Source organism: Carassius gibelio, chromosome A9 (genome assembly GCF_023724105.1).
Source record: "Carassius gibelio isolate Cgi1373 ecotype wild population from Czech Republic chromosome A9, carGib1.2-hapl.c, whole genome shotgun sequence".
In the NCBI taxonomy this organism is placed as follows: domain Eukaryota; kingdom Metazoa; phylum Chordata; class Actinopteri; order Cypriniformes; family Cyprinidae; genus Carassius; species Carassius gibelio.
The window spans coordinates 25,763,854-25,780,164 of record NC_068379.1 but is presented as its reverse complement, the minus strand read 5'-3'; the positions used below and the strand labels follow the sequence as shown (position 1 = coordinate 25,780,164).

Genomic DNA, 16,311 nt, shown 5'->3' with positions numbered 1-16,311 from the left:
AACAAGCGCAGCGACGTCATTATGACCGGACAGCCCAGCCACGGGAGTTCCAACCGGGAGACCGCGTCATGGTCCTGGTCCCCAGCTCCGCCTGCAAATTTCTGGCCTCCTGGAAGGGGCCCTACTTGGTCGTCGAGAGGGTTGGACCGGTCACTTACCGCCTGAGACAGCCGGGACGACGGCAGGCGGAGCAACTCTACCACGTCAACCTCCTAAAGAAATGGGTGGGGACCCGTGACCAAGTAGCTGCCCTAAGCCTCACCGAGCCCGTGGTTGTGGATATCAACCCCCACCTTTCGGCTGCCCAGAAGACGGAGCTGCAGCACCTGGTCAGTCAGTTCCAGGATGTGTTCTCCTCTCAGCCCGGGCAGACCAACGTGCTTCAACACCATATCCGGACGCCCCCAGGAGTCGTCGTTAGGCAACGGCCCTACCGAGTCCCGGAGGCTCGTCGGCAGGCTATTGAGGAAGAGGTCCAACAGATGCTAAAGTTGGGGGTAATAGAACCATCCCGGAGTCCGTGGTCCAGCCCCATTGTGATGGTCCCAAAGCCGGATGGCACCCTCCGCTTTTGTAACGACTTCCGCCGCCTGAACGAAGTCTCCGAATTCGACGGGTACCCCATGCCTCGGGTGGACGAACTGCTGGACCGGCTAGGAAGGGCCCGGTATATCAGCACCCTAGACCTAACCAAGGGCTATTGGCAGGTACCGCTCTCCGAGGCCGCCAAGCCGAAAACCGCCTTCTCCACCCCCAGTGGCCACTGGCAGTACCGGACCCTTCCCTTCGGCCTACATGGGGCCCCCGCGACGTTCCAGCGGATGATGGACATCCTCCTGCGGCCTCACCAAGCTTACGCGGCCGCCTACCTGGATGACGTCGTGGTCCACTCCGAGGCGTGGGACGAACATCTGGATCGTCTGCGGAGGGTGCTCTCGGAGCTCCGGCGGGCTGGACTTACCGCCAACCCCCGAAAATGCCACCTAGCCCTCTCTGAGGCCAAGTACCTGGGCTATCAAGTCGGCCGAGGACTCATCCGGCCGCAAGACAAGAAAGTTGAGGCCATCCACGCCGCACCAAGACCGGAGACAAAGACCCAGGTACGAGCCTTCTTGGGGTTGGCGGGTTATTATCGTTGTTTTATCCCCAACTTCTCCTCTTTAGCCGCCCCCCTGACAGACCTGACCAGGAAGGGGCAGCCGGAGAAAGTATGCTGGACCCCGTCGGCGGAAGAAGCCTTCTCCCAGGTGAAAGCAGCACTCACGTCCTCGCCGGTACTCCGCGCCCCGGACTTTAGCTGCCCCTTCCTGCTGCAGACGGATGCTTCCGACACAGGACTAGGAGCGGTCCTCTCCCAAATTCAGGAAGGTGAGGAGCATCCGATCATCTACATCAGCAGGAAGCTGTCCCCCGCCGAGAGGAAGTACGCCGCTGTGGAGAAGGAAGCCCTGGCCATCAGGTGGGCAGTCCTGGAGCTCCGGTACTACCTCCTGGGCCGCAAGTTCACCCTGGTAACCGACCATGCGCCCCTACAGTGGATGGCCCGCGCCAAGGACACCAACGCCAGGGTGACTCGCTGGTTCCTAGCGCTCCAGGACTTCCACTTCGAAGTCCGCCATTGAGCTGGGGCCGCCAACGCGAACGCCAATGGCCTCTCCCGGATCTGGACAGCTTATGCAGGTCTGTCAGGGGTCATTCCCCACCCTCCCCTAATCTCACCCCTACTTTCTACATGTCTTCGCAGGACCAGAACGACGCTTAGGGGGGGGGGGGGGGGGATGTGACGAGCACTCCCAGAGGAATCAGCGTCGCCCTGGAAACCAAACCAAAACACCTGCACGCCCTCGTCACCGGCTGATCGGTCACAGCTGCTCCCCATCAGCCAGCACATTGAAAAGCAGCACATGTTGCACTGAGAAGAGGTTCTCAACCAGAACGCAAAGCTGGACTAACCCCTCTCTCCCATACCCACAGAAAGCAGCGAGTGACCGACAGCCCACACCCTTTGGAGCACGTCTGGACACCCACTTTCCCCTTGATTGGCACAGAGGAGCACGGAGAGCACACGGGGAGCACCAACCAGCGGAAAGCAGATCAGGACACTTCACCAGGCACCCTTCACTTTTCAATAAACCCACCCTCCGGGGCTTTTGATTTCACATACCTCTTGTCGAGTGGTTCTTCACCCCGTGACAATATATATATATATATGCATACATATACCTATATAGGTACATATATATGCACGTATATATGTACCTATATGTTCACCTATAATAGTAAAATTAAAATCCATAGCCGCTAGGCAACATAAATAAAAGTCCAAAATATAGAAATGTACATTATGTATTTCCAAGAACAATCAAATAGTACAAGAACAAAAATAAGACAAAAATCTGGACAGAAAAAAATAATTCTTTATTATTTCTTTGAAGGTCTGTCATGACGCGCTGTCCAATGACGTTTGATAGGGTTATTTTTTCCTCTTTTTTTTTGACGCACACATTTTTTTGCGGTTAGGCGTTTCGTCCACACGGATCTGGCGTTTTGGAAGAGTGAAACCGATGTTTTGAAATCGGATCCCAGAGTGGATATATTTGAAAACGCGGCCTTTGTGTTTCTTCTCGACGGCGAATCCGTACATTTTCTGAATATATGGCGTCATTAGCCCACGTCTCGCCCCTAGTCAAACACCACGACATCACATAACAGCAACAAAAACGTGAACAAACACTGAACGCTAACATTAACACGGATTAATGAATGTATTGTTCCATGTTCCTTTGTGTACCACGTCTTCTTCTCCGTTTTAAGTGTCTCTTTGTGGCAGAATTACAGCGCCACATGCTGGTCTGGCATGTATACTACATCGGTTTCCTGTGGACGCGGATATAACTTACGGTTATGGATAGAAAGAGTAAAGAGTACAATATTTGTCAAGTAACGATATAATTTATTACCCTTCATCTTCATCTGTTTGGGGTTTGAAAGACATAATTCATATTCAGTAACATCAGCAATTTAACCGCATTTAGAAATAAACCAACCAAAAATAAAATAAATAAAGAAATAAAGAATTATATCAGAAGCAAATTACAGTTTCACAACGTTATGCTCACTTATGTGCATAAATATCAGATGAAACGTGAAATGAATGTAAGTGCACTTTTAAAAACACATCCCAACTTTCTTACCGTATTCATCTCAGGAATATTGCACACTGGCAAAGGATCAGTCACTCATTTTTACATGTTTTGCATTCCTAATCTTAATTTTGGGCAGAATGGGAACATACAGTCCTGCTTAAAATCTTCTCAAGTCATTCAGGACGAACACATTAGTCTCTAACAGATGCATCAGATTATTATGAGACGAATCAAGGCCATTCTGCTTCACCTTCTTCGTCCACATGAATGAGAAAGTGTCCTGAAGCAGCGTTAACTCCAGACTGAGGAAAGCCAGGGGTGCAGTTTTAATGAGGAGAAACTGAGCATGTTCTGCTAATGAGGAAAACTAGAACGAATCTTACTGTGAACTCAGAAGCATCTAGTCCTGCTTTAGTTTGATCATCTGTCCATTTATACATATACACAATTCATTCATTTATAGAAAATGTATGTAAAGCCAGGACTTCTATAAAAAAAAAAAAAAAAAATTATAAAAAAGTGTCTGACATAAACAAAGAACAATCAAGAAATAAATGTTTTTTTGTTGTTTGAAATAAAATTAAAATAACATTTTTGATTATTTTTTTGTATTTAAATAAAATAACGTTTTTCACACACACACACACACACACACATATATATATATATATATATATATATATATATATATATGAAAAACATTTTATTTACTATAGCTGAAATAAAAAATAAAAAATTCAAGGCTAATAGAAATCTTTAGCAGGAAAACTAAATCACCACATTTTTTTTTAATTAAATAGAAAATATAACAATAAATAGACTAAATTAATATTTTAGTACATTAATACACTGTAAAATATGATGATATTTGTTTAAGTGAAATGTAAGGGATTTACAAAATTACTTTAAATAATGATGAAATAAAAAATATAAATATTAGATGAAAAGCAAACTTTAAAAACTTACAAATGAGAAATCTTGCTTCGGGTAAACTAACTGAGAAAAGAAAGTTTAAGTTTAAATACTAAAAGTACTAAAAATAATACTAAATTGAAATATTTGGAAGGGGAAAAAATAATTAAAATTATAAAAGCATCTACAAAAATTATTATATTAAAATGAAAACTTAACATATAACAATAAAATAATAAGTGAATAATTAATAATTTATCATTAAATGAAATAAACCTTTAATAAAAAATAAATACAACAGAAAAAGCCTTAAAAAATAAGAAATAAAAGTACACTTATATATATAAAAAAAAAAAGTTATTATATAATTAGCACATATTATACACAAATGCAAAGTTTTTAAATTGCTAGTAAATTTCACAATTAATTTCAGGGAAACAGCAAGAAACACACTGAATTAGAGAGTAAATGTTGAAGAATAAAAACTGAAATAGTATTTTCTTGTAAAACGTAATCCAAGAATCTTTTTTATTTACAACTTCCAAATAATAATAATATATATATATACACACGACTCGCTGAAGGATGTACAGTACGGCAGATGAAGAATGGATGAGATATGAGAAATGTCACATTCCTTATTGAAACACTGAGGAAACACATCCTTAAGAGAAAGAACCACGCAAGAAGTCCAGAGAACATCCGTGCCTTGGGAGAAATGTTAAAAATGGCCATCAGATACTGAAATTTCCAGCAGATGAGATGCATTTCAGGTAATAAACCTCAAGGTTTGCATGTGTTTTCCTGAAGTTAGAAGATAAAGAAATACAGTATGCAAACTAAACTAACGGTGCTGCGTTCACACTGAATTTACAAGCGTAAACACTTTATATGTGCGACACAGATCTGTCGTTTGCACATTTACATCACATTTCAAACCACATACAGATCTGGTTCAGGTCGATAAAAAACAATCACACGCTTGCTGTTCAGTCTGATTCTCACAGAGACACACCAAAATTGTAATGAACAAAAACATTTACTTAATTAGAACAAATTAAAATATTTATTTTTTTATAAAAATTAAATGTAAAAAGGAACGAGTGAAATTGCGACACTTTTGCTTATTTTACACGTTTTTTTATTGCATTAAATACTACATTTATTTTTTTAATAATTTGATAACATTTTTATTTAACAGTCGTAATGTGTTCAGATCATTTTAACACAGATATGATTTTATTACATTTTTTATCACATTGGACCATGACTTTGCTCACCAACTTCCACCAAAATAATTTATTTTGCACTTTTTTTGTTAAGTTTTTTTCCTCCACCTTATTACACTTGAAATGTTTCTGGTTAAAAATGACTTGCAAAACAAAAATTGCTTTTCATTTTATTGTTATGTTATATTTTTTTCAATAATTGGATTCTATCTTTTTATAAACCAGGCATTTATTTATTTTTTTATTTTGTATTTTTTTGGACCTGATGCCGTATTGATCTGAGCTTATACACCTTTGTTTTTAAGAAAACATTATGCACAAATAATGATAATTTTTTTTTTATATAATATAATAATTTTAATAATTAATAATTTTTTTTACTCCAAAAAAGCATTTAATTTCCAAAACTATGATTAAATCAGTTCCAAAATGAAATACAAAAACCTGTGCTAACTGAAAGAAAACAAGTTTATAAAAAATAAAGAACCATATTTGTGAAAATATAGCATACCATAAGTTTTATAAGCAATTTCTAAAAAGTCAGTAGGTCATTTGACCGGGAACCCCAAATAATGCAAAGGACTTTCAGTGCAGCACAAACGTTTCTGGCCTTTAGACGTTGAAGCTGAAATGTTTTACCTGTCGTCCATTCCTGGTTGAAGCAAACATCCATACAGTATCTGTCTGTTATTAGTATGAGATCTGGTCTGTATATACTGCAATAGTTTGGGAACCCTGTCTCTTCTGTTCATCAAGGCTGCATTTATTTGATCAAAAATACTTAAAAACAGTTAAATATTCTTCTTATGTAAAAATTCTTTTTTCTGTGTGAATCTCTGTTAAAGTGTAATTTATTTCTGTGATGCTCCGCTGTATTTTCAGCATCATTCCTCCAGTCTTCAGTGTCACATGATCTTCAGAAATCATGAAAATATGATGATTTACTGCTCAAGAAACATTTCTGAAAAGTTTTGAAAACATATTTTTGTGGAAACTACGTTTTCAGCATTTTTTTGAAATATAAATCTTTTGTAATATTATAAATGTCTGTTATTTTAGTCTCTTTGAGAAATCATTGACATTTTGTATTGGCTTTAATTTTTTATATTTTCCACTTTCATTTTAGCTAAAATTTTATTAAGTGTTTTTCTTTATTAAGTGTTTCTCTACATACTTTTAAGTTATTAGTTTTAGTTTAGTTATTTTAGGACATAAAGTTTAACTGAATTAAAATGAGAAATGTAATTGTGAATTGTGTAAAAGTTTTTTTTTTTTTTTTTTTTTGATTTAGTTTAAGTTAACCATAATAAAACTGGTCTTCACTGTCACTTTTAATCATTCTTTTTTATATCTTTTTTTTTATTTTTATCAAAGAATCCTAAAAATGTATCACCGGTTCAAACAACAACAACAACAACAGTAATAATAATAATAATAATGATGAAAGGATGAAAGCAAGAAAGCAAGAAAGAAAGGAAGGAAGGAAGGAAGGGAGAAAAAAAGAGAAAGAAAGGAAGAAAGAAAGAAAGGAAGGAAGAAAAAGAAAGAAAGAAAGGAAGGAAGGAAAAAAAGAAAGAAAGGAAGGAAGGAAGAAAAAGAAATAAAGAAAGGAAGGAAGAAAAAGAAAGAAAGTAAGAAAGGAAGGAAGAAAAAGAATGAAAGAAAGAAAGGAAGGAAGAAAAAGAAAGAAAGGAAGAAAGGAAGGAAGGGAGAAAAAGAAAGGAAGGAAGGAAGAAAAAGAAAGTAAGGAAAATAAAGAAAGAAAGAAAGAAAGAAAGAAAGAAAGAAAGAATTAAACAGCACAACTGTTTAACATTGATAATGTTTCTGAAGACTGCAGACTGAAGTAAAGATGCTGAAAATTCTGCTTTGATCACAGGAATAAATTACAGATTAACAGTATATTAAAAAAAAAAAAAATATATATATATATATATATATATATATATATATATATATATATATATATATATATATATATATATATATATATATATTAAATTGTAATAATATTTCACAATATTACAGTTTTTTTCCCAGTATTTTTGATCACATAGATGCAGTCTTAAAGAGCAGAAGTGTCTTATTTAAAAATAAAAATAAATGACAAACTTTACTAATCCCAAACTTATAAAACGCCAGAATACACTGGATATTGCAATGTATTCAAGACAAAATCAGTGCAAAAATTCATTCGGTTTGCACATGTAAACACAGAAATGGCATGATATAATAGTCATGATAGTGACTTATAAAACCATTAAATAAATGCTATTTTCAGTCAAGAAGAAACACTGCATAACAATCTCTCCAGAACGCCTCGAGCCCTGCATGAAATGGTCATTGGCATTTTCTGAATAACAAACCCTTGTGTAAAAAGAGACATGACTGCATATGTCTTTTACATAATGTACACATGCTTCGCAAAAGGAACAAAGAAAACTCATTTTCCCAGCATTGCTAATTGAATCTAAAAAGCAATTTGGTTTAACTGCCGGGTCTGTCGATATAAATGTTACAAAAATGATTTTTTAATATAATTTAACCAGTGCAAAACAAGTGCAAAGATCTGCAGAATCGATACACAAGGTTGTCCCGTTCATCACAAGTGAGGAAAAGACTTAAAATAATGATATTCACACACAGAAATCAGAATGTATTAAACAGATGAAGTACAAGAAGGTTGTAATTATATTTCTGATGCACGATTTGCATGAGAATATGGTGTGAATCTCAGAAAATCCACAAAATTTTAAAGAAAAATGATTTTGCATTAAAAAAGCGAACTTAAGACCATTAAGATTAAATATATAAACATTAATGAGAATTTATTATATATTTCTTTATTATATTACATATAATTTTTTATTTATTTTTTGCAGTTTGGGGGGATTTGGGGGAGATTTATACTATGGAAATGTATGCTATAATGTATAAATACAATATAATTTAAATAACAATTTCCTCACAAAATGTGCTTAATTTCCTTTAAAAATAAAGTGGACGATGTACTGTATTGATATATTTATAAAAAAACTGTATTTTGAATTGTATTGTGTTTTAGGGTTAACAGAAATGTCAGTAAAATTCATGCATAATGTCTTGACATTATCCAGTTTTTAACAGTGCAATGCCAAATAAAATAAAATATATATTTTTTAAATAATAGTAATAAATATGGCTTCATTTTCTCTATGCAAAATAGAAATAAAATACACGTTTATGAATATAAAATATTTTATAAAAAAAAAAATATTTTGAATTTTGAGCTGCAGTCATATTGTAGTGAGATTCACCCTAAAATCTCTCAGATAAAATCTTTAAAAACTAAAAATATGAAAAATGCATGTTTCAGAACTGTGTCAAGGTCGTCCTTTTCTCATGAACCTCTAAATAGTCCGGTTCGAAATGTAGCTTGGCTTTCAGTTCCCAGTATTCGCTTCTGCTAGGCTCTATATAGATGGTGTTTGGCGTCGAGCAATAAAACCTGGTCTGCTGTACCCTTCCTGGATTCAAGTATTGATGTCTCACATCAAAGTCTGGCGTGCAGTGAGCTAATGGATGTGTGCCATGCTTACATGCTACATTACCCCTAGCCAAGATATCTCGGTAAAAGTAGTTGTCGTCCAAGAGAGGAGAGTGTCTATTGAGCGCGTCTGGAGAGCCAGCGCTGAACTCGGAGCTAATCGCATTGCTCCCGACGTCTCCATCCGAGTTGGATGCCAGAACTTTATTGAGTTCTTCGAAGTCTCTGTAACTCTCAATCGCGCTTCCCTCACAATACAAGCCGTTTTTCGTACAACTGTCTCGTGCGGATGGGATGTACTCGTAGACGTTTCCCGCCGACGATCTAGACTTCGCTCCATCGGTGTAGATTGCATTGAAAGAGCTCGCATTGGCGGTAACCGAAGCCAGGCGTTCAGACTTTTTACGCCGCTTCATTATGACCGCAAACAACCCAGCGGCGACGAACACGGATAATATAAAAAGTATCAGCAAGGCGAGTATAAGAACGGAAAGGGGGACCGCGGGATACTGCGTATCATAATCCAAAGCCGTTTCTAAAGTGATGGTGCTACCAGGAAAGGATTCCTCCGAAGGCGGCACGACGGAAGATTGCGCGTTTGAGCTTTCCGGGCAGAGATGAGACGCGTGAACGTACCGCAAATCGTCTCCCGAGAGACTCAACGGAGATTCGCAAACGACGCTGTTCACAACAGTACCAGTGCTTAGCTGCTCCAACCAGTTTTTCATCTCCGCCGCGAGGCACGAGCAATCCCAAGGGTTCTCGAAGAGATCGATCTGCACCAGCGACGAAAGGTCTTCGAGGACGCCGCCGACCGGAAGAGTTCGTAAGTGGTTTCCGCGCAGATTCAATCGAGCTAGTCTTAATCCGTCAAAGACGCCCCGTGGAAGAGTCGTGAGGAGGTTGTTGTTGAGAAACAGTAATTGAAGATTGGGAACCTGCTGGAATACGCCAACCTCGATCTCTCGGATAGCGTTATACTCCAAATACAAAAACTGCAAGCTTTGTAAACCGTAGAACATATCCTCGGTGAGCCGCTCGATTAAGTTGCCGTTTAAGTACAGCCTTCTTAAATGTATGAGCTGGCCGAATGTTTTATCGTGAATGACGGCTATTCGGTTGTTGCCTAAATGGAGCAAATCCAATCCGGTTGCGCCACTGAAGTCAGAACTGCTCAGCGAAGAGATGTAGTTTCCGGTTAGATACATCTTTTTGGGATTGTACGGCTTGAGATCCGAGATGCTTTCGATTTTCCGCTCTTGGCAGTTGACGTTCAACCCGAGGTCTGAGATTTGGAGATTGCATGTGCATGAGTTGGGACAGTCTAGAGTAACCGGAGATTTGGTTTGGTAGGCCAACGTTGGCCCGTAATTCGGCGGCTTGCTCGAAGACGAGCGCGAAGTGGGTTTAACGCGAAGTTTTCCCGACAAGCGGCTGCTTTTTGTGGCACGCAGGATAGTCGAGGACGCAAATCCCGCTGACGTGGTTTTGTAGAGTATCTCGCTGCTGAGAGCCGGTTCTGCGCGCATTTCGTGTTCTCCGATGGGACACAGCTCTTGCTTTGAGATTTCGTCGAGGTCTCGTCCGTGCAATCGGAAGGGAGTCTCGCAAACCACATCTCCGACTAAAGCCGTGTAGGATATGCTTTCAAGCCATGCTCTTAGCGCAATTAATTCGCAAGAACAATCCCACGGGTTTTCTTCAAGCTGTACCTCCACAATGTGACCCAAGTGCTCCAGGAGGCCGATATTGGGAAGCACTTTGAGTTGATTGCCTCTCAGGTCGAGATGAGTTAAAGAAACATATTTAAAGATGTTGTGTGGAAGAGCGGATAGCAAATTGTCATTGAGAATGATCACCTCTAAGTGACGTAAATCGCTCAGGGCTTTCGTTTCAACGTGGTTTATATAATTATAATCAATCTGTAGGTACTCCAAGCTTTCGAGTCCGAGGAACGTGTCGTCCTTTAACACCTCGAGTTTGTTATTGTTTAGATGCAGTCGCTTTAATCCCTGGAGTCCGTTAAATGCGCCGCCTTCGATTTCTGATATATCGTTGTTTCCCAGGTGTAAAATGGCGAGTCCTTCGTAATGAAGGAAATCGTTGAGCGAGACTTTCTTTAACAGATTCCCTGTGAGCAGAAGATGATATGCAGTGAAGTGTAAAGGCGTTAACTCGGACAGATTGTCGATTCCTCTGTTTTCACAGCTGGCTGTAAAAATCCCGTCTCTTTCTTCGCAGAGACACAGGCTTCTACATATATCCCCGTAATTGTCGAACATCTCAATTAAGGTGAAAAATGTGGCGGAGGACAATATGGCCAATATCCACATATGCATGCTCATGACGATGGATGGTGGTTGCGTAGAGGTGTGTGCTTTCATCTGAAAGTGAAAAATGCAACATTAATTTATGAACAATATCAATCCAGCATATAAAACCAATGCTAAATGCAAATAATTAAATGCAACTCGCTATAGAAGCATGCATAATATGAAGAAAAACTTGCTAAATCATTGCCAATCAAATTGGACACATGCACTGCAAAAGTGATTTCCTTCATTGTCTTGTCAAAAACTTATTTCATTTTGACACATTTTCACAAAAACAAGACTTAATATCTTAAGTCTTTTTGCTTCTCACAGATAATTGTACTGGAAAACAAAGACATAAATACCAAGTAGGTAACACAGGTTGTGTGATATGACTACAGAAAATGAACCGAAATATTTCGAAACCAATTAGCTTATGTCATTTTAAGAATTGTTGCATATTTTTCGGTCTATGCAGATCGTAATAGTGCATCTCAATGTTTGATTTAAAGGACATTTTTCTTTACTTTTGTGCAAACGAAAAGCGGAGTAGATGCACACAATGTAAACTCTGCGTTCTGAAGCAGAAACTGAGAGACACATCTCATATTGTGGAAGATGCACAGTGGATCCAAATATAACTGAAGGTTGACTGCTGCCAGCTGTACATATACTAAAGCCAAAACAAGCGATATGCATGATGACATCTGTCTGTGTTACATGAGACAAAAGCCACTGCTTCAATGCTACTGTTCTGACTATCAGATGTTATAATGGGAATAGACAGTCTGCTTGTATTTCACTGAATAGGAAGAAATTGCATTGCTCAGTATGGTGGCTTTAGTCCCGTCTTACAGGTAAAGAAGTCAGTGATTCCGTTGAATATTTACACTTGAATGTGCACATTGTGAAATAATGGTGCATTCAAGTCATGTCAGAAAGATTGTATTGATGAGTTAAATTCATGGCATCACAATGTCGTAATTGCATGATAAACTCTGGATTTTCTGATTTGATGCAGTTGTTGCAGTGGATGCAGTAATAATAAAAAAGAATGAATAAATAAATAAATCGATAAATAAAATAAGTAAAACGAGATACGTTGCATGCACAAAATATGACAGCATTGCACAATTTCAATGCATCATTTATCTATGCCGAAGTAAAACACCTCGCTGTGTTTTTGTTTTAAAAAAAATAATCACCATCTTGCTCAAAACAGAGTAATTTCAACGCACGTGACGTCGCTCGTGATTACCACTTCGCGTTAAAACAGAGGACGCCACTTTAGTTACATTTAGTCCAGAATAATCAACTTAACATTATGTCATATTACCAATAGCATATAAATCAATAACTCTGCAATGTTCATTGCTAATCCAATAACAACTGACTATTTTTCTTAGCTGTAAACTATTTTAGAAGTGAAATAAGATTTAATGTCCATTATAGCTATAGTTATTTGGCAAGTGGCCATGTTAATATACAGCCAGCGGGTCCAAATAAACCACTTCATGGCGGGGTTTTATGTTGTGATCATGAACGAACGACTGCAGTGTGGCTTTCTTGAGTTGTAGACACGATGCAATGCAACGACGTGAGCTGGAAAAAAAAGTTGAATGTCGTTAAAAGCCTCTTTCATGATCTCTAATAGCGCAGAGTTGGCCAATAACTCCTCCATATCCCCGCTTATTGCAGTCGATCGATGTCAAATCAGTTAAGACTATTCCCAAACAGTCAATGCAAATGTAGTTGATCTTACCGGCGCGCGCCGCAGAGGAAACCGCGCATCTCTCTCTCTCTCTCTCTCTCTCTCTCTCTCTCTCTCTCTCTCTCTCTCTCTCTCTCTCTCCGTTCTGTTGCTGTATTTACATTTTATTTGGAGCTCCTCTTGGTTCCCGGATCCCAGGGTTCAGTGATGCTCGTCAGGCAACCATTCCTCTGACTAACATGACGAGGACTCGAGGATCGCAAGAGTTACACCCCACAGATGGGAGGGGAGGAACAAAACACTGGCACATGATGATGATGATGATGAATGAAACACAACGAATCGCATTTATCAAACCAAGCACTGCGTGTGAGAGAGAGATGACCACTGCAGTGGCCTTAAATGGATGTCATTAGGGACTTGATGTAAAAACGTTTCAGTGCTTTATTAAATGACATACTCTTGGTTGACGTTAGTTCAAATTAACTTCAGCTTTAAAGCTGCGGTAGGGAACTTTTGACGCTCTAGCGGTTAATAAACAGAACTGCTTGCGTCTCGCGGAAGAACATCGTAGCCGGAACTACTTCTCTCTGTTTATGACTATGAAGAATCACAAAGGTACTGTGTTACTCCGCCGCGGTACCTCAGAAACAATCTAAAATAGTCAGAATATAAACACTTATTATAGGTGCACCCTAGTGATTCAGGACAAGCTAAAAACACGGTTTGGAAAACTGATTCATGGTGTACTCGCTTATTATATACATTTTTCTACATTTTGAACACAAACAAAGTTACGTACCGCAGCTCTGATTGGTTGTTTCTTACCGGGAGCGGTGCATTTCTGCAAATGGCAATAGGACACTGGGAGGAGCCAGAGGAGCTTGATTTTTTCAGATTATCTGTCTCATATTCTACTGTCAGGACATAATGACAGGTTTAACAAATACATTTTTACAAAAGTTACCTACTGCAGCTTTAAAGGAAAAGTTCACCCAAAAATGAACATTTGCTGAAAATGTATATACCCTCATGTATATACAAGAGTTTCTTTCTTCTTTAGATTTGGAGAACTGTAGCATTGCATCACTCGCTCGCCAATGCATGCAACAAATGCATTATTAAAAGTTTTAACTTTAAACACTCTAAAATTTCCATAATTCATAATCTCGCCTCCTCCAGTGGAAAAGTGTTCTGGCCTGAATCAGGAGAGAAATCTGCACAGATCAAGCACTGCTCAAAAAGCTCAAAATAAATATGTGTTAATATATAATCTTCTCCAGATGTTCACTGATGGACTGGAGTGCTGTGGATTATTGTGATGTTTTATATCGGCTCTTATTCTGACGGCACCCATTCACTGCAGAGCATCCATTGCTGAGACACTGATGCAATCCTACATTTCTCCAAATCTGATGAAGACACAAACTCTTCTAGATCTCGAATGGCCTGAGGATGAGTAGATGCTACACTGATTTCTATTTACACATGATGCATCATTAACTCAATCACGTCCAGAAGAATGGTCATTGTGTGATCCATAATAAAACATCTCTGATGCATCTGTAATTAAAAGACTTTTATTTTTATTTTCCATCACGCAGCTAATACAGAAACTGTTTCATATTCATATCACACATTTGTATCATTGTGCACAGCATGTTTCCCTGCGTGGGGTTATGATTTGACTAGATGCAGACTGGAGTCTCTATGAAGCTTTCTCACAGTGGTTGACTGATAGGGATTTATTTTAATGGTTATGGTGATATCTAGAAGCACTAGTTCAGTTTGTTTTTATGTGCTTTTCAGAGGCGGGTTTATCTGAAATAAATTAAGGTGCAATGATAGACTGCCATGAAAAAAAAGTAATAGTGTAGCTGTCTCCCAAAAAAAAATGTTTGCACAGAAAAACAAATAAAAATAGCAGTAAATATGTAGAGATTTTGTGACACTGAAGACTTGAAAAAGCAGCTGAAAATCAGTTTTACAATACAGGAATAAATTACATTTCACAATATATTCACATAGAACACAGTTCTTTTACATTTTAATAATATTCCACAATTTCTACTGTCTTTTTGATCAAATAAGTCCAGCCAAAAACTTTTAAATTAATATAAATCGTAATTATTCCAAAATTATGACCAGCATAGTCTAAGCTATGATTTAAAAAAAAAAAAATATTATTCTTTTTTAAACTAAGCAGAATATACAGTACATTTACTTGCTAAAAAGTGCTTTAAAATACCTCATTAACTTTCTTTCAAATATTTTACGTGCAGAATTGTTCCAATTCATAAGAATAAAGAATTTTAGTAATGGATTTAATGCTGATATCTTGCTGCTGATTGCAATACATATATAATAATAACATAAATAATGGCAAATGAGCTTTCTAAACAATTGCCAAAATGAAACGAACACTTAGACAATGTGTACTCAAGCTTCATTAAAAATGTTGGCTGTTGTGAGATTTTGGATCTGATTCAAAGAAAAAATAACACTTTTATCAATCGGCCAAGTCAGCGTTATTACTGGCATCGATCATAATCCCAAATTGAGCAAAAACTGGCTGGTGTGAGTGATCTTACTGCCTTTTAGTGCAAAAAAAGTTTGTTATAGATGGAAGAATATATTATATTATGCTCTAAAGTCTGTTTGATTTCATATAAATAATAATAGCTTCAAAATGCATTTATTAAAATAGCTTAGAATCGTTTCATTGAGAAAACACTAAATTTATTCAGCTGAAAATATGACTAGCTGAGGAACATGCGATATTTAAATAATTAAAATTAATGAGAATGAAACAATTTGATGATAAATACACAAAGCAGTGTATTTTAAAACACATTTTTTTTTATTAAAAGTACTATTACAGTAATCTGACCTGTGTCATTTATGCACGAATGACAAATATGCATCGCATTAAGATTTTTCTCTTGTTAACACCTGTGTTATTATCATTGATATACTAGTTTTTATATTTTGCATGAGATTGCAAAAAAGTTACTAATATGAGATCTTTTTTTCCGTATTATAACAAATAACATGTATATTATAAGAGCAAGAGAGCTGTCTTCACAAATATGAGCATGATTATAACACTTTATATTGATTTTATACAAACATGCAATATATAGTATGTAATCTACACTTTAGACTTTTTTATATCATCAGTATTATTATTATTATTTTATTTAATTTTATTTATTTATTTTTATTTTTTTGCTATTTCAGCAGCAAAAGCCTTTTCAGACAAATCCATAACAGAACTATTATGTATTTCAGAGCAACACACACACAATGGTGATTTCTTTCTGATTCGAATCAGCTGCTTTGAAAGAATCGGTTGAATAAATGATTCAGTGAATCACTCTTAGAGCGATCTGCTGCCACCTAGCGGTTTCAGCTCGATATTCACATTCATTTTATTTTATTATCATATTTCTATAGTCAACATTTTATTTTTATT

The 16,311-nt window shown here is 37.6% G+C and overlaps 1 protein-coding gene across 2 annotated transcripts; it reads right to left on the bottom strand.

Annotated features, from left to right (window-relative positions):
* Positions 1-8,191: 8,191 nt before the first annotated feature.
* On the bottom strand, positions 8,192-13,264 carry LOC128020254 (SLIT and NTRK-like protein 5). Of its 2 annotated transcripts, none has more exons than XM_052607049.1 (2): positions 12,998-13,264; positions 8,192-11,197 (listed from the first exon to the last, which is right to left on the bottom strand). In XM_052607049.1, the coding sequence occupies exon 2, from the start codon at positions 11,195-11,197 to the stop codon at positions 8,639-8,641; it is 2,559 nt and encodes an 852-aa protein (XP_052463009.1). In that variant the 5' UTR covers positions 12,998-13,264; the 3' UTR covers positions 8,192-8,638. The 2 variants fall into 2 exon arrangements, with proteins under 2 accessions (XP_052463009.1, XP_052463007.1); XM_052607047.1 differs by lacking the exon at positions 12,998-13,264 and adding an exon at positions 12,888-12,957.
* Between the last annotated feature and the right edge of the window lie 3,047 nt (positions 13,265-16,311).